The following is a 23945-nucleotide window of genomic DNA, read 5'->3' on the forward strand; positions in this document are numbered from 1 at the left end:
TTGTCAAATGTTAAGATGTGCTGCTTTTCTCATTGTAAATTGAATACATTTGGATTTTGGACTGCTGGTTGGACAAAACAAGCATTCTGAAGATGTCATTCTGAAATGCCCATCACTATTTTCTGACATTTTATTGACTAATCAATCAATTGGTTAATCAAAGAAATTATAGACTGATTAATCCATAATGGAAATAATTGGTGGTTGCAGCCCTAAATTAGAGTCTCAACAAATTATTTTAAAACACACTATCATCTGAAATAAGTGGCTGCTTAAAAGGTACATATTAAACAATCTAGAAACCTGTGATAACTTTTGGGGAAAAAAAGTTGGTAATAGTGTAAAAACTGTATGTGTATGGGCTAAACATGTAAAAACAGCAGTACGGCCCATCTCTAAACTTAACTTCAGACAGTTAAGAAGTTGAGTTTTTTATCTTCATTTCTGATGTTTCTTATGTTTCTGTGTCATCCACTTTGATGCACTGTGTCTGTGTGACATCAGGTGTCCGTTTTGAGGTCACAGGACAGAGTGACGTTCATATTATACTCGTTTAAGGGCTGTCATTGTTTTGGGTCTATAAATTCGTTTGGGATACAGAAACGTGAACAAAAGCATATCTTGTCAGCAACGTTACATCAACAAACATTAATTAAGAACTTGCACACTAAACACAGCTGCACATTGTCGACCATGAAACCAGCCCATCTGAGTTTAAAATCGTGTTAGAGGTCCTTACTTGTTTTATTTTTTTCCTCCACATACTCTTCTCCTTCCCCTCCAGCTTCGCTTTCTTCTTCTATATTCTGGCGGTTGGCAAACAAGGAAATAATTCATTGCAGCCACCAACCGGTATGTGAGGGATCATGTCCGCTCAATCAACTTGTCCGAGTATTTCAATTAATACATCTCGACTATGAGAATAATTTTTGTCAGTCTCTGAGTGGCTGTATTTTAAACTAATAGTCTTTAATCTGAGTCGGATCCTGCTAAACACTTTATGAACAGTGTGTAGAATCGATCTACCCAGGATTTGATACTTCCTCTGTTTTAGAACAGCTTCATGGTGCATACGTTAGCTACCTGCTAACGTTAGCATAACTGTTGCATTTACCTACGATTAGGACTTAATTCGAAGCTTCAGGTAACCGTTAACATTACTTTATTGTTACCAACTGCTCATGTAACTGAGGTTAACGTAATTGTTTTGCCAAATAAGTCTTTATTCAAATTAATTAATTTTGTATTTTCTGGTAGAGTAACGTTAACCCTGTTCTGGTCATGAATAGGCTATTAGGATTTTAGCTCAAGTTAACAGTTAACTTAACGTTTAAGTTATCGTTAGGACACTCTCAGACAGCTATTTATATTAGCGTTGGCTAACTTAAAACCTATGATTCCTGTAACTGTTGGCTAAAAAAAACGACAGCAATTTATCATACTTTGTAACCTATGTGTTCGCCTCATTCTGTGTCAATAACAGGTGGTGGGTTGCTATTGCACGGCACATATCCAGAAGTTTTTGTTTGAGCCAACTTAAAGTTTGTAATTCGAACCTTATTTCACTAGATGGCAGCCGTTTACAATTTCCAAGTCAGTACTGCTCCTTGACGCTGACTTGATTTGTTAGGGTGAAGCGTGTGTTATGCCCTCAGTGTTGTCTTAAGGCAGCACAACACAACATCAGTGATGACCTGTGACTACACAGTAGTAAAAACACACAATGACTGCCACACAAGGCCACTTATGTGTTGTTAAGCTGTTAAGCTTAATGTTAAGTTTATACTTAGTGTTGGTTCTTGCTGCATGTTTTCTCACACTCCACATGAAGGTTAATTTAGAGACTACTGTAATTTGGGAAACTGAAATTTAGGCTGTGTTCAGCAGTCACATTTGCTATCTGTTATAAAACCTGTAATGTATTCATTGTGAAATGGTTGACTCATTGGCTCATTAGTTAGCATTATTGTCTCCAGAAGGTTAATCCCAGCAGGGCTGACTAAGGTGTGTTTGTGTGGGCGCCTTTTCCTCAGAGCTACCTCATAAACAGTTAGAATAGGTCAAAAGCACAGGTCGAATTTCCCCCAGGGGATAAATATCTCCAATCCTTATCATTCCTTCTCCGGGGTCTCAGGGAGTATGCCAGATCCTGTACAACCTTGAAGATGAAGACAAAGAAGGAAGACAGAAGTCCACTATAAACAAGACAGGATACCCCCTAAAGAAATCTCTAGACCCTGCAGTGCAAACACAGGCGAGCACTTGCACACATTTATACCTGGACTAATGTGTGGACAAAAGTGTACAATTCAATCTGCCCCCCACCCCACAGATCTTCATAAGCCACCTCATTCATCTATCTTCCAAAAAGTGATTCAAGCTGTAGTCAAACAAACGTGTTTATATCCCAGAGGATTTACGAAGGAAACTCTCTGGCTGCTAGAACAATGTGTAGCTGGTAGCCTATCAAATTATAATCGAATTATTCTATCAAGCTTACACACCCATTTGTCTTTTTAGATGATCCAGATGCCAGAAAACGTTATGACTAGCAGCCAAGCTAAACAAAGATGTGTGCCTAACATGCTTGCCGTTCAGAGAATCTGTTCACTGCAGCTTTACCCTGAATGGGCTACAATATGCATGTGATAATAATTAATGCACTTATTGTGCCATTTCTATGTTTAGGATGAATATGATGAATAAGATGAATATGTTTATTTTTCAGCAGCTCAGTGTCAGCCAAGGGCACATTCAGGTGCACTCAGAGTGCAATTAATCTTAAAGTTTGTAATTCGAACCTTATTTCACTAGATGGCAGCCGTTTACAATTTCCAAGTCAGTACTGCTCCTTGACGCTGACTTGATTTGTTAGGGTGAAGCGTGTGTTATGCCCTCAGTGTTGTCTTAAGGCAGCACAACACAACATCAGTGATGACCTGTGACTACACAGTAGTAAAAACACACAATGACTGCCACACAAGGCCACTTATGTGTTGTTAAGCTGTTAAGCTTAATGTTAAGTTTATACTTAGTGTTGGTTCTTGCTGCATGTTTTCTCACACTCCACATGAAGGTTAATTTAGAGACTACTGTAATTTGGGAAACTGAAATTTAGGCTGTGTTCAGCAGTCACATTTGCTATCTGTTATAAAACCTGTAATGTATTCATTGTGAAATGGTTGACTCATTGGCTCATTAGTTAGCATTATTGTCTCCAGAAGGTTAATCCCAGCAGGGCTGACTAAGGTGTGTTTGTGTGGAGCGCCTTTTCCTCAGAGCTACCTCATAAACAGTTAGAATAGGTCAAAAGCACAGGTCGAATTTCCCCCAGGGGGATAAATATCTCCAATCCTTATCATTCCTTCTCCGGGGTCTCAGGGGAGTATGCCAGATCCTGTACAACCTTGAAGATGAAGACAAAGAAGGAAGACAGAAGTCCACTATAAACAAGACAGGATACCCCCTAAAGAAATCTCTAGACCCCTGCAGTGCAAACACAGGCGAGCACTTGCACACATTTATACCTGGACTAATGTGTGGACAAAAGTGTACAATTCAATCTGCCCCCCACCCCACAGATCTTCATAAGCCACCTCATTCATCTATCTTCCAAAAAGTGATTCAAGCTGTAGTCAAACAAACGTGTTTATATCCCAGAGGATTTACGAAGGAAACTCTCTGGCTGCTAGAACAATGTGTAGCTGGTAGCCTATCAAATTATAATCGAATTATTCTATCAAGCTTACACACCCATTTGTCTTTTAGATGATCCAGATGCCAGAAAACGTTATGACTAGCAGCCAAGCTAAACAAAGATGTGTGCCTAACATGCTTGCCGTTCAGAGAATCTGTTCACTGCAGCTTTACCCTGAATGGGCTACAATATGCATGTGATAATAATTAATGCACTTATTGTGCCATTTCTATGTTTAGGATGAATATGATGAATAAGATGAATATGTTTATTTTTCAGCAGCTCAGTGTCAGCCAAGGGCACATTCAGGTGCACTCAGAGTGCAATTAATCTTTCAATAGTCTCCTCTGCAATGCAGCTGTTGATACTTGTAGCATCCCAAATGATGACATTTACAGAGCAATTTTCAGTATTTAACTTTGCACTTTGGACATTGCCCATGTCAACAACATGCAGCATTTAATGTCACTAAATTAAACACATTTGTACATAAAATCACAGCACTTACAGCTTCTGCAGTGTAGCTCACCCAGCTCATGTGTTACAATCACACAATATTCATTTAGGGGCCAGAAGGAACCTTTTAGGATGCAAAATGTACTGAAAGGCTGCTGGCACAGTTTGTAGGACAGCTCTGGCTCTGGAAGCGATTAGCCCTCAAAGCTTGGGTGAGTATATCGCAGAGAGACAAGGGTGGGTGGGAGCAGTATTGTGTGTGTGTGTGTGTGCGTGTGTGTGTGTGTGTGTGTGAGTGGGACATGGAGAAAGAACTTGTGTGTCTTTTGAGAGAGCGAGCGAGAGAGGGAGATTGGGGCGGTTCTGTTATGCAAGCAGTTCTCAGTATGCATGTAGATTGGAAGATGTGTGGCTCCTGTGGTTGGCTGTCCCCTGTGTCACTGCCTTTAAAAAACAGTTGCCAAGAGAAATGTCTTCTTTACAGGCTTTGGCGGCCAGATGCTGGGGATAATGGATAGGATTGCAGAAGGAAAGATGGAGAGGTGTGTGCAGCCAGCCACACAGACATGCAAGTGAGAATACACACACATATTGCACACTTTGTGCGCAGGGATCACCATAATGCTGAAGTAAGGTGTGAATAATTCATCTGCAAGTCACTGTTGTAAAACTGCCACACACACACACACTGTGACACACAGGAGAAGAATTAGGCCTAGTAAGTCGTGTCACACTAAGTCGCCATGAATGAGCATACGGTCTGTGCATGCTTACAGATTCCAGAGGTGCCACATATTGTAGATGGTTTGGAGGGAATAGTTGTGTAGCTGTCTGTGTAGCTGTGAACCAACACATGGGGCGCCAGTGTGTAAATGCGAGCGGGAGAGCCAGTGACACAGGAATGTGTCATAGTTCCTGCAAGCCACTCAGCTCCTAAACTGCAGCAAATAAACATTCCTCTACTGCTGTGTCAGTGCTGAGCCCTCGCCCACTGTCGCTGTAAAACACAGCTTGTAATTAAAACCAAAAACTGAGCATTTCTCCTTTTGTTTCCAACAGTATTACAAGATTAGAGATAATGGCCCCATGCCTTCAGACATTTCTCAGTGCGGTTTATTGACTCAAAAATGGCATATTGTGGTCCAGATGATGTTAAGAAGGGCCAACTAATAATAAAATGATCAGAATCATCTTTATTGGTTAAGTGCAGTGCAGATACAGAATTTTTGCCTTGCTGTGGTTAGTCATATTTCACTGTGCAGCACAAATTATCTCACATCTAGCCAAGTAAACCAGTGCATAGTACTAAAAAAACCCATCATACTTTCAAATCTAATGTTCAGGTACATTTGGATGAAAAGAAGCGTTAACATTCACTATTGCCAGACACATATTGCTGCAATTTATCACTGACTGACACTCAGTTTGCTTTGGATAAATGCAGGTTTCATCCTTGCTGACAGGTGAAATGATGCACAGGCTTACGCTGTGTCACATAAATTCCACCACAGTTTGTGCTCATAGTTCATGTGGATCTCAGAGCTGAAACATTGCTGTGCTGTACCCATACATTGTCAGATGTCCGTAAACATATTCTACTGTTGGTTGTCCTTGCCCAGAGTCTTTCCCTGTCATTATAACTCTGTTTACAGGAGGACTAACAGTGTTTGCTAGCATATGATTTCCCCCAGAATATACAGTGGTTTAAAGTCGCACTCTGACGCAGTTTTCCACCTAAAACACTTAATCCCAGTGGAACTGATTTTGACATGTCACTTTATCTGTTTGTTGTCTCTTGTCTGGTCTTGCCAGGTTAACCATTCACAGATGTGTGATTGGGGAGTTGGGGACTTTTGACTTTTTCTTGCTGGGTAATTGTTCTCACCAAACTACTGCCTGTGGATATCCAATTTTTTTGTCAAATGGTACTTAAAGCTGACCATTCAGTGTTTGCAATGGACTGAAGACCACTTTTAGGTATTTAGTTAGAGGTGCTGTTTCAGGGTGATGAGGCGTTTATCTCAGCAGCCTTGAGGTTGAGAAAAGTATTTAATATCAACAAAAAATGGGCCAACAGAAAAAGGGGCCATCAAGCCAAGACAATCGAGAGGTCATGCTGTGTATGTGCAGAGGGTGGGGGGGTGTCGATAACTCAAAATATATTATCACCCCATGCAAATTCACTCACGCTTGTCTGTGTTCACATGCAGGAGGCTACAAATCACAACATCTTTCTACACATGTGAAGAGTGCTGGCATATCACAAACGCACACACGCATGCACGCACAGACACCGCCAAGTTATATCCCTCCCACCTTAACTGCAGGGCTCGCTCTCCATCTTGCTCCACAGGGGCACAGAGCCTGACCACAGACATCATACTGATTGCTCACCATGGTCGAGTGGTCTGTCCACATTCCCACCCTGATTCACTATGTGCAGAAAACCCAACAACGGAAAACAGTGGTTTGAGAGTGTCTGGAGGTTTGCGGACAGCAGTGAGTGTCCGCCGTGTCTCTCCTAAATCTATCCTCCTCTCATCCCTTCGACTGGCTTTGCTGCAAACCCCAGGAACAGTCGAGCGCAGACCCAAACTGATGTGTGTGGAATGTGATAAAAAGAAAAAAAGAGAGGACATGTGAGTGCGTACATGCATGCGTGCATTCGCTGGGATGAATGTAATCTTCCCTCTCTCCTGTGTGGCAGGTTGTGGCAGGTCGGTAGATGATAAAGTGATGGAGATGTTAGGAGGCCACAGCCATTGTGATGCTGGGTGGCTGTTACTCTGGAACTGCCATCTGCCGAAAAGGTCAGTTGCTAGGGGACGATTCTCCTGGACCGTGTCTGCCTCCCAGCTGCCATCCACACACACACACACACACACACAGACAGACACACACACACTGGCTTGATTATGCACACAAACACACATATGTACACATTCGCACACTCATGCTCTTTTCATTGTTTCCTAGAAATCTGAATTGAATTTGAGTAAATTTAACCCACTGTATTGACCACTATTAATCCACTGGTTAGTTTTCTGTAACTTTAGGTGAGGTTTAGTTGATTATAATTCTTTATGTAATATGTGTGTGATGAGGCTGTAAATGCATATCTTATTACATAATAGCCCTGTGGTCACTTAATGGCACCAAACAAATGTTTCTGATTATTACATGAGCAGTGTAAGGGTGTTCCCGTCATAACAATGCCTTAATTAATTGGAACTTAGCCCACAGTCGAATGCTAGAATTACAATGAAATGTTGGGGCAGCACGGAAATCAAATCAGCATTGTGCGCCAGATCCAAGCCATGCCACATTGTCCATCACAACCACTGTGAGCAGCCTATCATTCAGTGCGGTGACCCAAACCCAATTCTAAATTCTTTATCATACGCCCTTCAAATTAAAGCCAACTCCACCCAACGGGCAAACATTTTTCCACAATTTAGCAGGAATTTTAATATGAAGCTGCTGTGCCTTCATTATGCCGTATCATCTTCTCTGCATGTTCTGTGGTGATTGACCTGATTGCTGCATTATTGTAAGGAGCACAGTTTGGGCAAGTGAAAACTGTTTCCTTTCTCAAGCTTAAATCATGAACACCATTTTTTAAAAGTGACCCTCTCACTCTTAGGTCAAAGAGGTCTGTATGTCTTATTGTCAAGTTACTTAATTGGCAAAATGGTTCTATTAACTTTGACCCTGTACCCCTGTTATGTTTCTCCTGACGTTAAGGGTCTGAAGTTAAGACAGCACCAGGTAGTGGTGAAAAAAACATTTATCCTCAAAGGAAATTGACCATGTAACAATTAGTAAGCCCCAGGACCAAAGTATTTTTTGACATGAAAGTGGCAAAGTAAATTTAGCTGCATAAACGTTTTACTAACAATGTGATACAGTACATATTCTGATCATGAGCAAGCCGAAACTGGATGTCAGTGTGTTATTATCTTAAGATATTGGCAATACAGTAGTTTATCTGTACAATTTTTTGGCATTGTTATTTCTTTTTTTTTATCCTCCGCTTCACACTTTCCTGCTCTCCTTCCTTTTACCCCTCATCACGCCCTCAACTCCAGCCTGCGCTTCTCCACCAGCCTTCCAGAGACGGTGACTTTTGTGCAGTGGAGCTGTTGTTTTCGTTTGTGCCCTTCTCACCATGGCTGCCTGCTCGCCGCCTGGCAGCCCCGTGTGTCAAAGGTGGCTGCAGCAGAACAGACTGTGGGAACAGCCGGTTAGCCTCCCCTGGTCCCCTGCTCCCCAACCAGAGGGGCAGCCATCAATCCAGCAATCCCCCTGCCCCTGCACACACAAATGCCCAACCAAACACACACTCACACAAAAAGCCTACAACGCTCACACCCTCTCCCAATAATCCTCGGAAGCAATTTCATCTCGACTCGGGTGGCGGCCCATTGTCGCCAGCCCCTTCAATCTTTCCTTATTAACTCTCGCTTTGTCCTGCATCCGAGCTTCTGGACTCATCTCTCCTACATTCCGATCGGTGCTGCTCCCAGCACTCCCAGGCAACCTTCATTCGCTAATCCCACTGCCTCCCCCACCAGTCGCCCCACCCCAAGGAACTCTTACTGCTTTTTTTTTCCAACCTGCCGATCACCTACTTACAGAGTAAGGTAGGGGCATTAACTCCATGGGTTTTCTGAAGTCAGAGCGTGAAGGCGGGTAGGGTGAAGGAGAAGGCGGCCACAAAGTGACTCCAGCCCAGACAATTAGAACAATGAGCTGGGCCTGTAGGGGGCTAACTCGCTGCGTCACGCCTGGACGGTGGGGTATTTTGTCAGTTTAATGAATTGTCCGTCAGGCCAGGGCCACATCGCAGGCTGCGCAGGGAGAGGCCAGCAGGGACCCAGACACTAAGTCGGTATTTATTACACTGCCTTTGTCACTAATTGAGCTAATTATCACTGACTCCTCAGCACTCCCACAGGCAGCACCCCCTCCACTCACTCTCTCTACCAACTCTCCCATCTCACTCTCACGCCTGGGATTTGAACTCTGCCTTCCCTCTTGTTTTCTTAAATCTGTCTTCCACTTTCTTTTGTTTCTTTCTGTGTATCCATGATCGCCTATCAATTCCTTCTCTCTCACTCTCGCCAGGTTTGTATTATTTTCATATTCGTGAGCTTTTGCTTTCTCCTGACTTTTTCTCACCCACATCGTACTTTAAGCCAAATCATGAGTTTATACCCTCTTATCCAGTAATACGAGACAGAATATTAATGATTTGGAGCAATCAGATGTGTTACTCTGTGATCAATATAAATTTTAAGTTCTTATCTTTCTGTTTTGCTAAGCTATCATGTGACCCCATAATTTGCTGTATTTTGGTTAAATTTGCTCTGATTTGTTCTTTGTATCCTCTTAATCCTCCTAGATCTACAGATTTAAACTTTCTTTGAGATGGTGACCAATCTCTGTTCAATTTATTGATTTATTACTTAACTTCTTGCTCTCCGTTCATGCCACAGGCAAAGCAGCCCCTTGTGATCCTCCACTTTTTCCCCTGTAACATCAAGACTGTAAGAAAATTTCTCATCCCTGTCCTTGGTCCTATGTTGCCCTGTCTTCCCTTACAGCTACAACTTTGTTGCTCTGACAGTGGGGCCTTTGGATGTTTGGGGTGTGTGTGTTGGTGGCCTTACTTTGCCTCCACTGTCCTCTATCTGGATGACTCTGGCTGCTCCTGTGCTGTGGTGGGCTAAGGAAAAAGTGGAAAGCTTTCCAAACTCCCGTGGTTAGTCAGGTTGCCAGGGGCTGGGGGAGACTCTAGGTTTTTATTATTTTTCATACTATTTCTTTATTTTTTTCCGACATTAAGCAAATGAAGCAAAACATTCAATGCAGTAAAATCCTATACTGTATAAAATAAGGTATGTGGCTGGATAAGCAGGGGCCGTCTCTGTGGTTGGGAGAACAGATGCGGGGATGTTTTGTGAGCTGGAGAAAGAGGCTGCTTTGGTGGTGGTAATAGGATTAAGCAAAGGACACCCAGGGACAGGCTTATATGTTCACTTGGTTGGTTGTCAAAACTATCTCAAACACATGGAAACTACAACAGACATAATAGCATCTTTTGACACATTCAGGAGGGCAACTTAATTGAAAATATAGACTTTATTGTTCTATCATACAATACAAAACCAACTGGAACCTAAATCTTTTGATCAAAATCTAAAAAATGTCTTCTCTTTCATCTCTCTATAACAGTATAAAAATCCTCAGAAATAAATATTTTGTATTTACACTAATAAAAAAGGTAAATATTCAGTGCATGAACACAAGTATTTTTATAGGAAACAAGCAAAGAAGTGATAATGTTCTGTTTCTAGTAAGAGCCGGTTTTGTACACCAAAATAGAAAAAGGCATAAGATCAAAACATCTCCTGACTTGACACTAATGATAGTATATTCTTCAGCCACTGACAGGTGCATAAATCATTCAGCAAACTTACAAATGACGTCATTATAAATATATTCATATATTTTAATATTTACAGCATTTTGGTTCTCTTAGCTGATATACAGTATGTTTTCTTCCGCAGAGGCTGTATTCTTCAAAATAAAATGTTTATCTGAGACTTAGCTGCTTTTTACAGCCTAGCCTGAAGTAATACACCATTTGCCTACTTTAAACCTGGACCTGTTTAATGCTACACTCATGTATTAACAGAATTTCTGTGTCTTTTTGTTACTTCAATGTACGTTTCAGTATGGCATTAGTTTTCATTTTGACAGCATGGTGAGATTCTGCAGGTCACATTTCATTTTTTTTTTATAGTGACCCCTCAGATTTGCCAAACTACATCTAGTCATGCCATGATATTCAGTGTATTGATAATACATTCAAATTACATTGCCTCAGTAAGATTTGTTCAGTCAGTTTCTATTTTCCTTGGCAAGCACTGGTCCCAGTCATGTAACATCAGGACCATCCTGTGGTAAGTCAGAGTGGCAAATCAAGGTTGAGGTGTATTCAACTCCAGAGAAATCTAAATAAAGGGGCAAATGTGGTGAGGAAATTATAAGTGGTTGGGCTGCATCCAGGGCCTAAGTACACAAGTTGGGAACAGGCAGCCCATCCCCAGAGATAAACTTCACACAGTTTCATATGAGAGAAGCCAAACGAAAAGCAAAAGAAAACAAAACACTGATATTTTTTTTTAAATAACCTCCCTCTTTTTAGATAGAGGTCTTCATCAGTTTATGAGAGCACATGTTTGTGGCTCTCTGGCCACAGAAACATCTGTGAAACATTGTGTCCAGTTTCTGCCCTCAGTGGGAAAGAAGAAGGCTCTTAGAGTACCTTGTTACAGTAATCGATTCTCCACCACATCATTTTGTCCCTTTACTTCTAATTCTATTTATCCACAGTGTAAACACTTGAGGGATGTGGATGATTTCCATTCTACATGGAAGGTTGTAGTGTTTAAATACCCTCTTAATACTGTTAAGCATCAAAGGCAAGGAGCAAGCACATATGCTCCCTCTATACCCTGTTCATATATTTGTGCTTTTCTCCACCTCCCTCTTTCAGAAACACTGATTTAATTTTTGTGCCAGAGAGTTCCCTGTATCAGTTTACCCGCCATGAAGCTTTTCTAGCTTCTACCTAACATCTCAAACCACCTGCATGCTAGTGGCTTTCTCAGCCAACTACCTGTTTTGCTAAGAAGTTCTTCTTTGCCTTTCATATATGCCTAAATATTCACTTGGTTGTCCAACTGTGATCATAGACACTGGTGTAACGTTCGTGTACTGGTGCAGTTCAAGCAGCTGACATGACAGCACCAATGGAAGGTGCAGTGGCAACGTTCAGTCACACTTTCGGTCCGGGTGTTAAAACCACGTCCACAGCAGAGCAGCTCACATCCGTCCAGGCCTGGCGAAGAGCTGTTGCATGTTCTCCCAGAAGTTCCCAAAGTGCCAGTTTTGCCATTGTATGAGCAGAAGTTTGGTGATTTCTCAAAATAGACCAGATCCATGGCAGTGGGGGGTTTGTGAGCCGGGTTTTCAGGCTCCAGATGTCTGGGGTCGGCTCGGTGAGAGGCACGGTTGCTTCCCTTGTTGGCATAAACAACTCTGGATGCACCATCAAACCGGTCCTTAAGGAAGTCTCCCACTGTGCGGAAGCTGGGCAGGCGCATCCAACAGGTACGCACGGTGCAGGAGCCTGACATGCCATGGCACTTACACTCCTGACGCATCTCTGATGACACAGTCTGCAGAGAGGAAGACCAAAGGCAACGGATGAAATCTTACAAAGTGGAAATCACAAAAACATTTGAAGCATGTGGGAATTCTGACAAAAACAGACAATTATGTCACGCTTGAGTATCAAATCCTTACCATTCTGCCAGCCTCATTATTGTGTAGGTTGGTGAGGTAGCGCAGATCTCTACCCCTCTCGCTGGAGTCCACAAACTCACGACTGAACATCCGGCCAAAGTCCACATTGTCACTGCAGCCCCCCCAGTGCCAGTCTGGCCCTCCAGGACCTCTGCGGCGGTAATCGCATGTGCACGACTCAATGGCCCCTTCTGAGCATGAGCGAGCCACAGCATGGGTCACCCCTGCGCTAGTAATGGCAAATACAAATGCTGTCTCTCGGCAACCTGAAGAAACAACATCAGAACTTCCCATCAGAAACTGATCCAGCCTTTTAGACTTGGCTTTGCCAATTTTTTGCCCAAAATTGGAAAAATATTTGGAGACAAAGCCTTTTAAATGTGTACAAGAGATTCCATTACATCCTGCCCAAAAATGTCCAAACATTGTCTGGTTAGAAAGACAAGAGAGGCTCACCACGATTGACAATTTTGCCAAAAACTGCTGGGCTGTGGGTGGTCGGGCAGTTCCAGCGGCGGTTGCGGAACTGCCACTTGCACTCCTTTATGGCCGTGTGCAGTCCAGCGGCGATGGCATGCAAGATGCCAGGATTCTGCCGAATCAGCCGGCGCTGGCGACGACTCAGTAGGGCCAGGCTTGGGTCCAGGACCAACTGCACGTTCTTGGAATTGGTAAGAAGGTTGGACGAGGAGGCCACATTGACAATACCCCTGGCACAACACAAGGACAAGGGAAATCAGAGTCAAGGCAGGCTGGCAGTTTATGCATGTAGCTCCTTCTGTGACCCTCTAAACTCCTAAACTGATGCGTCTTGGCATCTCATGAGTGTTTGTGTCTTTTAAAATTGCAGTTTTCATTATGTACAACAGCGACAAATGCTGTTTCAAAATCATGGGGCGACAGTAAGTCTCAGAGTCAAAATGCAGGTTTCTGGCTTGGCAAATAACACGAAACTATATTTTTACCTCTTTATAAATCACTTGTATCTGAACCAGATTCAGTGACATGTCATTTTCATTATTAGAATATGTAACCATTTTCTTCTGCTAAATGTTCAGCATCTGTCATACTCTCTTCAGGATAAAGACATTATCATACAGTGAGATGCAAAAGCTACGTGGACTCACAGGAAGTCCTCCTTCACAAGTTTGCATCTGTGTTGTCATATTAAACATCACTGTTCATTTTCTTTGTCCCATGCGATAAACCAAAAACTGAAGAGAAATGAGCTATACTTTTAGAGATTAGAATGGGCTCATGGTTAGAGAGACCATGAAGGTCCAATCTCACCCACAAATATGTCCATCCTGTCAAAATGTCCCAAGTCACTAAACAGAAGGCCTTTTATACAGTAGTTTTGTAACCTGTAAATGTAAAATGCTCTCTGCCAAAAAAGTAATATTCTTTAGGCTGTACTTTGTCATGAGTAGCAAAAAGTCCTAATAACCATGCTGATTAATTCTTATAATACGAATAACTTAATTTATGTTGTCCCTCTGCCACATGATACCAGAAAATAATTTGCTATTAGGGTTTGTAACCTGTCCATATATGTTTCCAAATATGGCACCTGTGCTTGTTCACTTTTATACACATTTTGGGTCACTGTACTGGGCTTAAATGCACTCACATTGGTGGTCAGGTTTCAGAACATTTCTAGTAGTTCTAGTGTTTCAGTACACAGGCTGTATAATTTTCCACTTTATCTGCTGGCAATTTCTGCGAGATTTCTGTGTCAACATTTTTTGGTTCACGTGTAGTGTAATGGCTGTGTCTCCTGTTAAGCATTATCATCCGGAAAAGCGGGCGAGTCTTGGCCTGTTAAAGGGCTGACCCAGACAGTTGTGTGGTGAGGCCTGGGAACATTAATAATAATCTCGTCTTTTGGATGTTTTCTTCATTCCAAAACTCCGCGGTGTCTTTTAATTTTTTCTCTCTAGATGTTTTCTTGGATTTCAGCTGACATTTTAAATATTTGAAAACGCCTGACGTTGTGCGCAAATACTGTCCATCTAATGACACCGCAAAAACGACACAATCTTTCGTTAAATCATTACCTCAACAAACCCAACCCACAGTTTATAGGTTTTTAAACAAGCGAGACAATATGCCTGCTGACGCAAAACTATACAGATCCCATTTTATTTTTGTTTTCTATAACAAAATATTGTGAAATTGGCAGTTTTAGTTAGCTGTATAGACAGAGGAATGTACAGTGTTAGATCAACACGACCCTGGATAAGACCTCGTATGGGATTCCATTCAGCTATGAAATAAATCCATATTTAATTTATCCCACATTGGACTGAAAAATGTTGTCTCGTGTTCAAACCACACTGTCCAAATGACAGGGAAGCAGAGAGAGTAAATTAAATCTACCGCAAATAAAAGGTAAAACTGTAATTATTACAAATGTAATTCGTTTACTGTTAAATAGATAGGCTGCTGTAGCTAATTTCACTGAAAGGACAATAAATTAAATTTTCAAAAAAGTTAAATAGTTTATAGTTGAGCTCATGTGGAGCAATTTGGAAACGACAGCTAAAATCCCACAAGCTTTAATATCATGCGGTCTCTCTTTTTTGAAAGGCTGAACAGAAGTTGTGAACAGTGCCAAAACTAACACAATATTTCGAGCATGCAGCAAGGAATGTGGTAACCCAATAAAACACTTTTCATGCGCAGGGTCTTCCCCTTTCAAACCAGCGTTAAATTGAAGTTTTCAATAGTGCTGATAACCGAATGAATGCATCATGACATACAGTATCTGTTGAACTCACCACCACCGGCCGCTGTTGTTGACGGCCCCTGTGCCTGAGAGCGAAGACACCAGCAGGATGCAAGCGGCTTTCACCCCTAACAGCAGCGCCAGACTCCTCATCGTGTCTTCAGGTCACATATGAGGAGGAAAATGTCAATTTTCAACTTGTTTTGTCATGGATTTTGCACAGACAACGTTATAGCCTAGTTCCAAATATCTTTGGAATATAACACGTGTGCACAAATATGCACATTGTATAACGAATTTAAAACATCCTTAGAATAAACATTCAGTCTAAAAACAAGAAAAAAATGTATGCAACTCTGGCATTGCATGTTTTCCTACATCGCGGTGGCTGACAGGAGATTACATGTGAAAATGTATTTTATCATTATGATCAAAATGAGCATGCTGCAAGGTGTATGTACTCACCACGCCACAGTCCGGTGAGAGGACTTGAAAGGTGAGAGAAGCCGGCAGCCCTAATTGACTTAAATGGATCTTGAGTCGAGACAGGTTGCTAAATTATGTGAAGTGTCCAAGCAGGATGCTACTGCTGCTGCAGTCCTCTTCACTCTGTCTCTCTCAGTGATGCTCTGCACGGCGCATTGAACGCGTGGGACAGTCCCGAAGACTTGATCCCCTCGTTGACTGATAGGCAACACATTCTTCTCTTATTGAGCGCTACGAGGGGAATAAAAAAGGGATTTGCTGCTCTCATCTCCCTCCGTTTTTTTTTTCGGAGCCTTTTCAATAGGATTGGAGGGAGGGATAGTTAATGCTCTTCATAGGGCGCACAATGAATAAGGAAACACAACTGGGCAAAAAGGAGAAAGGAAGAGAAAAAAATAGGGCAATCCACAGTGTCGCGCATATTACTTGTGGAATCTCACGGTCATCACAGAATCGATTCCCTGGAAATGTGTGCGGCTGAGAGTGTTTCCCCACTGGCCGCGCGCTTGCTTCCACATCCAGTCTTGCAGAAAGGAGAAGTGCCCCTGAAGTAGTGATGTGTTGGTACAGATGCTGTGGGTGCGCCCGGTTTGGTGCTCAAAGCTGGTGTCACTGTGCAATACAGTTACAGCGGAATATGAGCCATCTAAAACTGCCCTTTTTACCCGGTGGTTGGATTAGCCTACTCCCTAACCGCATCTCCTCCTCCTTTCTCCAAATACGCTCTCAAAATGTGCAGTGACTAAGGACATTTCTGTTTCCTTTTCACACGAATCCCTTTACAACTACACCATTATTTTACATTATTATTACATCTAATTATTAATAACATGCTATAACGTGCCTTTTATGAGGGGTTCCCTAATATATTTAGATACTCATTTAGATTAGGCCCAATATACAAAACTATTATAGCCCAAGACGCGCGTGCACACGCACAACGACACTTAAGCAATAATGTGCTCTTAGTTGTCATATAAGGCAGGCTGCATGCTGGGCTACTTAAATATTTTTTTCGAACGCGGGAGAGATGAAATACGGCTTCCAATCAGAAGTTTGATGTATGATGAACCAGGAAAAGAGGGGGACGAGTAAGAATAAAAACCATTCCAAACATCTGGCCTGCAGACCTCCATCGACGCACATGTAGCCCAGTGTAATCACAACTTGAGCCACTTTGCGGCATCTCCATCTAACCCCAGACTAGGAGCAGACTTCAATGTCCCCAAACTTCTCCATATTGGTTCATGGGTGAATGTTTCATTATGTGACATTTATCTGCTAATTTGCATGTTCCACATTAGTCACTGTAGCGGTTGCAGCTCGAATAATCTCTCTCCCTTCCTCTCCATCTCTCTCTCTCCCTCATATGACAGTAAAAGGAAGTGGGCTTTTGTAAAAAGGCTTTAATGACAGCCATCCTACATTTATACTCCAGCCTTATATGAAGGTGCTCAAACGGGTTTCCTGGAGCAGTCATGCGACACCGAGCAGATTAGAGCTTCAATCCGGATAAAGGGGGCCTTTTATATACAAATCAACTTCAAATCACTTTTTAAGCCACTTAGATATACACGCCAAGGCAGAATGCTAATGCACTTTTCATTGCCGCAGCTTAGGGAATGGAAGGAGATTAGATGAATTGGTGTCACTATGCGAACCGTGTTCGAGGGGGGTTTTAACTTAATTTTATGAAAGTAGCCCACATGCACCTTCTCGGTTCCAACAGCAGTGTTTATTATTGTTTAAAGTGTGGCTGAGAAAACATTTTTAATTTGTGTGAAAATTAGCACTTTCACTGTATGAGTGATTGACCTGTTGATCCAGTAGCAGTGTTTGTTTGTGCTTAATTTGGATCAATATGCTGATTGATGCCACATCACCGTAACCAAGTCCTAAGCATCTGGTTTCATAGGCCTAGTCATTACTGAGCATGAAAAACGAATTTGAATAGATAATTGAGATGCTCTTTTGGAAGCCTTCAATAAGCATAAGAGTTTTAAAAGCCGTTAAGGCCTTACTTCCTATAACGCATCACACACCCATTTTAATGATTCCATAAGTGTTATTTGCCATTTGATTTTTGTCACAGCATGTGATGCCATAATGTGATAAATAATCACAAAAATCAGACCTGTCACTCCCGTAATTCATGCATATAATTTTATACTCTGAAATAAAGACTTTGGAGTGACAAAGTGAAGTTGTTTCTAACATAACAATGAAGAACAGCCGCTCTGATGGAGGTGGGAGGAAGGGGGATCACATGACTAAAAACAGTATTGTTGGAGGGTCGGAGCCGCCTGCCTGCTGCTGCCTCCCTGTCGTACAGTGGAACCAGCAGCTCTCCCCTCCCCCCATCCATCATTTAACTCACACCGTTATGAACAAAATCTTCTTTGACTTCCTATATTTTATTTTACTGAGCGTTTCTTTCTTCTTTCTCTCCAAAAAAACAAAAACAAAAAATGAAAATCTGTGCTACACAATCTATCGACCCACCAATAAAAAGCTAAATACATTCATATTTCTGTATCCTGTTAAACATGTTTATATGATCCAGTGTTTTAGATTACCTACCAAAACGTGAGAGCGTTGTACGCACGGCTTGGAAAGAGGTGCTTGTGCGTAAATGTTTGGAGACGTCATTTTACGCTTGGACGAATGATCACATTCTCAAATAATAAAATGATCAACTGGTGATCCAACTCTCATATTTTGCAAACAGCCGCCTGTGGAGGCATCTCCTCCCCTCCCCTCTTTCTCTCCCCCTCCCGTTTACTCTCGCCCCCGAGCTCCTCTGTTCTCCGTCTTCACTCTTCGGTCGTTTGGCGGTGCATCGATAATACTCCACTCTTCTTCTTCTTTTTGATATTCTTCCTCAATACAGGACGTTATTACCAGTGTTTTAATGTCACGTCGCGAAAGACGCTTAACAAAATGGAGCTATCAAACAAACTCCGTTGGGACCAATTCCTGATTTTGGCAGCAGCACTCATGTCACCTGCATTAACGTGAGTGCACTTGAGAGCGCCAGGAGAGTTGATGTTACATGCGGGTTTTGGCTACAAGGAATTCGTCAAGAGTTGAGGGAAGTTACTGTGTGTGACTGTATGATTTAAACGAATATTTAACATATTTAGTTGAAAGGTGGAACATCTGCCTCTGTTTTCACAGGCTGATTTTGTGTAATATTGAAACAATGGAATCCATGTTTACTAATGTTGTAGCCTTTAACAAGTCTGAACAATACCATAAAGAATTCAATATAAATCCCATTGTTGTTATTTCTCCATAAGATGTATTTGGCAATTTACTCTCTGCTTTTGGGACTTCTCAGCTGGATGACCTTTTTAGAATTATATTTTTCCCTGCTTTAAGCAACATCAGTAGAAACACTGTAGTAAATACTTGTGAAGTTGATTAACACATTTTATTGCTAAGTTTATACAGCAAATCCCTTATAGATGAGATACATATTGTTATATAGGCCAATCCTTCTTAAATCTTTCCTGGTTTTGTATATTTCTGATTTTCTTAACTATACAAAACATCTTCCCATTGCCACATACTTCTCTGGATTTGACTAATGAACTCCTGACCAGCACTGATGACCCCCTCCCTCACTCTGCAGGGTGCTGTGTAATGATATCCTCAGCCTGAAGGTGGCAGGAGATCCAGTGCTAACCCCTAACTCAGTGTGCCTGAGGCTGGCAGGCCTCAGTAAACGTCAGATGCGGATGTGTGTGCGGAGCCCCGATGTGACTGCCTCCGCTCTGCAGGGCATCCAGGTGGCCATCCACGAATGCCAGCACCAGCTCCGGGACCAGCGCTGGAACTGCTCCTCACTGGAGGGCCTTGGCAAGCTTCCCCACCACAACACTATCCTCAACAGGGGTGAGAGCCTGAGGCAGGCTACAGGATGGTTTTAGAGCTACACTGTTTATCATTTTCAACTCTTTAAGTGTGTATCTCCTGCTCCCAGGTTTTCGTGAGAGTGCCTTTTCCCTGGCCTTGTTGGCAGCGGGTGTGGCTCACTCTGTGGCCTCGGCCTGCAGCATGGGCAAGCTGCGGGGGTGTGGCTGTGAGGCCAAGCGTCGCCAGGACGATGACAAGATCCGGCTGAAACTCACACAGCTGCAGCTGCAGACCCTGCAGAAGGGTGGGGTAGGCCTGGGCATGGCACGGTCATTACCCTCAGAGCTAAATGGCCATGGCGACCTGCCTGCTAATCTGCGCTCCACCCACCCCTCTGCCCTGCTCAAGCCTTTACCAGAGGAGCTGAGCTCCATGCAGGAGACCTGGGAGTGGGGGGGCTGCAGTCATGATGTCCGTTTTGGAGACCGTTTTTCCAGGGACTGGCTCGACTCCCGCGGGTCTCCAAGAGACATCCACGCTCGCATGAGGATACATAACAACCGGATGGGACGACAGGTGAGTAATATGCTTATCCACTGTGTTCTTAATGCTCCTAAGAGAGCAGTCTTGCTCTTCACTGGCATATATCATCATCAGGGTCATCATTGCATTTCTGATTTGCTTACATTATTTACCTTTCTCTACGCAGATAGTGACTGACAACATGAAGAGGAAGTGCAAATGTCATGGCACATCAGGGAGCTGTCAGTTTAAGACCTGCTGGCATGTGTCTCCAGAGTTTCGGCTTGTGGGTTCTCTACTCAAGGAAAAGTTCCTGTCAGCCATTTTTGTCAACTCCCAGAACAAGAACAATGGGGTTTTTAACCCTCGAACAGGAGACGGCGCCAGCAGGGGCACAGGGGGACTTAACGGAGGTCGTCGTCGAAGCATGTCCAGAGAGCTGGTATACTTTGAGAAGTCTCCTGATTTTTGTGAGCGTGATGCGTCCGTAGACTCTCCGGGCACACAAGGACGCATCTGCAACAAAACCAGCTACAGTACAGACAGCTGCAGCTCGCTGTGCTGCGGCCGTGGACACAACATCCTGAAACAGACACGCAGCGAGCGCTGCAATTGCAGGTTCCACTGGTGTTGCTACGTGCTGTGTGAGGAGTGTCGTCTCACAGAGTGGGTCAATGTGTGCAAGTAGATTCCAGTTCTCCCAGTCCCAGCTGCCTTTACCCATCCAGGACTCAAGATGGCGAGCCTGTCCCTTAGCCCACTCATGTTGTTTGAGTGTTTGTTTTGCTCCTTGTGTAACTCTCCCAGAGAATCTGTTTATCCCCTCCTTTCCTTTTTTTGGTCCATCATCTGGGATCTATTTTCTCTTTGTAGCCGCTGTTATTCTCAAAATGCCAAGTCAGAGATTGAAGAGGTGACTCATGTCGTTTGTCTTGCCATGGTCTGTTTAGACGCTGAACTCTCAGCCATGAAAACGGCCTATACCCCACCTTTTCTATCCCACAAAACAACTACGAGCAACAGCAGGAGGCATTTCTATTTCAATGTCTATATGCTGACTCATCTCATTGTACAGTAGCTGTGTATTTTAATGTGTACGTGTATATTTGTAAATGTATTATTATTATTATTAATATTATTATTGTGTTGGAGCCTCTCTTTTTGGGTCTAGTTAATGAGAGACTTGTGCTGGGAGAAAGGCTCAGAATGTTAAACTAGTGCTGTTAGACAACAAAGTTGCATTATATTGCAATATATCTTTTTACTCCTCTAATGATCTCCAAGATATTTACTCCATTTGTATATTTTGCACCTGTGACTCTCTCAGAGTAATAATACTTATTTGGGAGTCAGTCTCAATATCTTTCTAGACAAGGGTTTTACTAATAGAAGAAGACAAGATAACAGTCAGTGTTTTTTGAAGGACTGATGCATCTGATAGAAAGCTTTCTCCTAGAAGCAATGGGACAGAAAGCTTATCAAAGCTGGTATACTTGTAAAACTCAAGATGGGAAAGTTGATTCAACATCAGTTTTGGAGACAAATTAAGTCTTTCAATTCCTTACACTGAACAACTAATCATTCTGATTTATTTACACATTGTAACACTAGTAATTACTTAATGAGCGTGGTCGCTTGTGGTCATGTCTTTTGTGAATTCATATCAATATGCTTCCTCTTGATATAACTGTGATGTGATGTGTGTCACTTTCCCATGAAATCATGACTGAGCTCTTGTTATTCTGTGCTTGCTTTTGTCCATTTCATCAGTCTGAGCACTCCTTAGATTCTTCCCACATGTAGAACATGTCAAAGTGAGAGATGGACTTGCTTTAGTCTTGAACTGATGCTTAAGGGTGTGTGTATGTTTGAGTGTGTGTGTATCTGTTGCTGTGTAAATGGGGGGCGAGTTCTACGCACTACAGATTTGGGAGGTGAGAGCCTTTTTTATGGCCACTTCATGCTGAGAGAAGGACTTTTTATGGCTGCAGGATATTGTTTCCTTCAAGTATGAGTTTTATTACTGGAGAGAAGCATCAAGAGAGCAGAGAGTGGGGGTGATTATACCAGTCTTTGCTGTGTGAGCATCTGAGGGGATCATCTGTCCAGAGTTCATAGCCAAAGAAGGGACCACGTGGAACGCTGTGTCCCTGTTACCTGGGCGACAGACTACACAAACATAAACACATGCGTGCGTTTATGTACAAAGATACTAACATGTAGAAATATTGGCAGTGATGCATAAAAACATGCATGCTGGGTACAGGCATATGAACTGGCAGAAAGAATTCCTGGTGACCCGAGTGATTTGCATTCTCATTCTTGTTACACTGCAGATTTAGCAAAACGCTAATGTCAACACCTGACTGAATTTATGATAGCAGCATTCCTAGATATCTTAGATGATCCAAACTGTCTCCATGCTCAGTCTGCTGAGAAAACCTCTTCTGCCATATAGGATTTAATGCCAATTAAGTCTTGTTTGTATGGACTTTGGTAAGTATCCCTTGACTCCTAAGGAATGGCAGTGCCAGTGGCTGAATCGACTGTTCTGTCTGTTTGGTATTTAGTGAGGGAATAAAAGGGAGACAGCGACTGCTGTGGAATGATAAGGGAATGGATTTCTGGTTTGCATTTCTTCATTCCTTTATCATTTCACCCTGGAGCTGCTGCGAAAAGGGAATTTCCTGTCACTGTTTCTCCCATGTGTGAGACAGAGGTTGGTGGACAGCCTGGGATTGCTGTTTCTCCCTCTCTGCGCTCTTTTTCTCTCTTCCCCATTCTCCCCCTCATCGCTGCAGACATAGACACATGCATAGCAACACATTGACTGCCCCCCGAGTAATGACAACCAGACTGAGCTGAAATTAAAGAGAGGGAGGCAGAGAGAGGAAGTTAGGAGAGATAAAAGTTACCCACTTTGATTGACAGGATGATTATATGTATAAAGTAAGGCGATTTAGTGTGTTTAGTTGGATATAAAGATAGGGAGATAGATCCTTGCTGTACGTACGGCAGAGATGCAGAAGCAAAGGACAAATGGGGTATGGAGAAGGGGGTGAATAAAGTGTACTCTGTATAAATACATGCCTCAAAACATCTGCTTCTCAACTCCCCTTTCATTTTTGATGTGGGACAGGCAGGGAAGGAGTGCGGGACAGAAAACACAAGGAGCAAGCTACCCAGAACATCAAAGCCCCTGCCTTTAACTCGCAGGCCCTCATTAGTTCAGCTAGCAGAACCAACGAGACTTGTGATTGTGTTTGCTGGGGTGCGCGCTGGCAGACACTTCAGAGGAAAGGCTCCTTTAAGTCATAACTCCCCACCCCACCTCTCCTGCCACCACCCGAGCCCGCTGTAACCCTCTCGCGCACACAAACTCGGCAGGCTCCCCCACCATCCACTCCACCCCATAATCTGGTCTGCAGCTGCAAACATCTGCTCCTCTCTTTATTCCTCTGCCTCCACCACTGAATTGATAAACACATCTATCACCTGACCACTGACTGACACACAACAGAGAGGAAGAGGGAGGCAAATGTTGGATTCACCTGTGGCTGTGGGGCTGGTCTCGGACATGTCATTTAATCACACTGGGATGGGGTTTTGATGGTTAATGGGTTAAACCCACATCTAGGAGGGAGATGAAGTTCCCTCCTAATTCCTATGTGCATTGTCACCTGTAAAACTACATAAATGTACAGTATCAGCTTTTGAAATTCAATTCAATTCAATTTTATTTATATAGTGCCAATTCATAACAGAAGTTATCTCATTGCGTTTTTCCTATAGAGCAGGTCTAGACCGTACTCTTTATAATAT

The 23945-nt window shown here is 42.8% G+C and overlaps 2 protein-coding genes across 6 annotated transcripts; one reads left to right on the top strand and one right to left on the bottom strand.

Moving 5' to 3' along the window:
• Positions 1 to 853: 853 nt before the first annotated feature.
• On the top strand, positions 854 to 23223 carry wnt10b (wingless-type MMTV integration site family, member 10b). Of its 5 annotated transcripts, XM_044211064.1 has the most exons (7): positions 1009 to 1144; positions 4264 to 4365; positions 4638 to 4725; positions 6861 to 6963; positions 19378 to 19640; positions 19729 to 20177; positions 20311 to 23223. In XM_044211064.1, the coding sequence occupies exons 4-7, from the start codon at positions 6890 to 6892 to the stop codon at positions 20809 to 20811; spliced, it is 1287 nt and encodes a 428-aa protein (XP_044066999.1). In that variant the 5' UTR covers positions 1009 to 1144; positions 4264 to 4365; positions 4638 to 4725; positions 6861 to 6889; the 3' UTR covers positions 20812 to 23223. The 5 variants fall into 5 exon arrangements, with proteins under 5 accessions (XP_044066998.1, XP_044067000.1, XP_044066999.1 ...); XM_044211063.1 differs by lacking the exon at positions 4264 to 4365 and having other exon boundaries at positions 854 to 1144; XM_044211065.1 differs by lacking the exon at positions 4264 to 4365 and having other exon boundaries at positions 854 to 1144; positions 4638 to 4695.
• wnt1 (wingless-type MMTV integration site family, member 1) lies at positions 10279 to 16904 on the bottom strand. Its single transcript, XM_044211067.1, has 5 exons — positions 15723 to 16904; positions 15310 to 15415; positions 12986 to 13239; positions 12530 to 12795; positions 10279 to 12402 (listed from the first exon to the last, which is right to left on the bottom strand). The coding sequence occupies exons 2-5, from the start codon at positions 15408 to 15410 to the stop codon at positions 11911 to 11913; spliced, it is 1113 nt and encodes a 370-aa protein (XP_044067002.1). The 5' UTR covers positions 15411 to 15415; positions 15723 to 16904; the 3' UTR covers positions 10279 to 11910.
• Positions 23224 to 23945: the final 722 nt, after the last annotated feature.

Source organism: Siniperca chuatsi, linkage group LG10, assembly GCF_020085105.1.
Source record: "Siniperca chuatsi isolate FFG_IHB_CAS linkage group LG10, ASM2008510v1, whole genome shotgun sequence".
Classification (NCBI taxonomy): Eukaryota; Metazoa; Chordata; class Actinopteri; order Centrarchiformes; family Sinipercidae; genus Siniperca; species Siniperca chuatsi.

Coding starts and splice junctions, on each gene's coding strand:
- wnt10b (XM_044211063.1), top strand. CDS start 6,890: ATGGAGATGTTAGGAGGCCACAGCCATTGTGATGCTGGGTGGCTGTTA. Junction 6,964..19,377: donor AACTGCCATCTGCCGAAAAG/GTCAGTTGCTAG, acceptor CTCACTCTGCAG/GGTGCTGTGTAATGATATCC. Junction 20,178..20,310: donor ACAACCGGATGGGACGACAG/GTGAGTAATATG, acceptor TTCTCTACGCAG/ATAGTGACTGACAACATGAA.
- wnt1 (XM_044211067.1), bottom strand. CDS start 15,410: ATGAGGAGTCTGGCGCTGCTGTTAGGGGTGAAAGCCGCTTGCATCCTG. Junction 13,240..15,309: donor AACAACAGCGGCCGGTGGTG/GTGAGTTCAACA, acceptor GTGTTGTGCCAG/GGGTATTGTCAATGTGGCCT. Junction 12,796..12,985: donor TGGCAAAATTGTCAATCGTG/GTGAGCCTCTCT, acceptor TTGTTTCTTCAG/GTTGCCGAGAGACAGCATTT.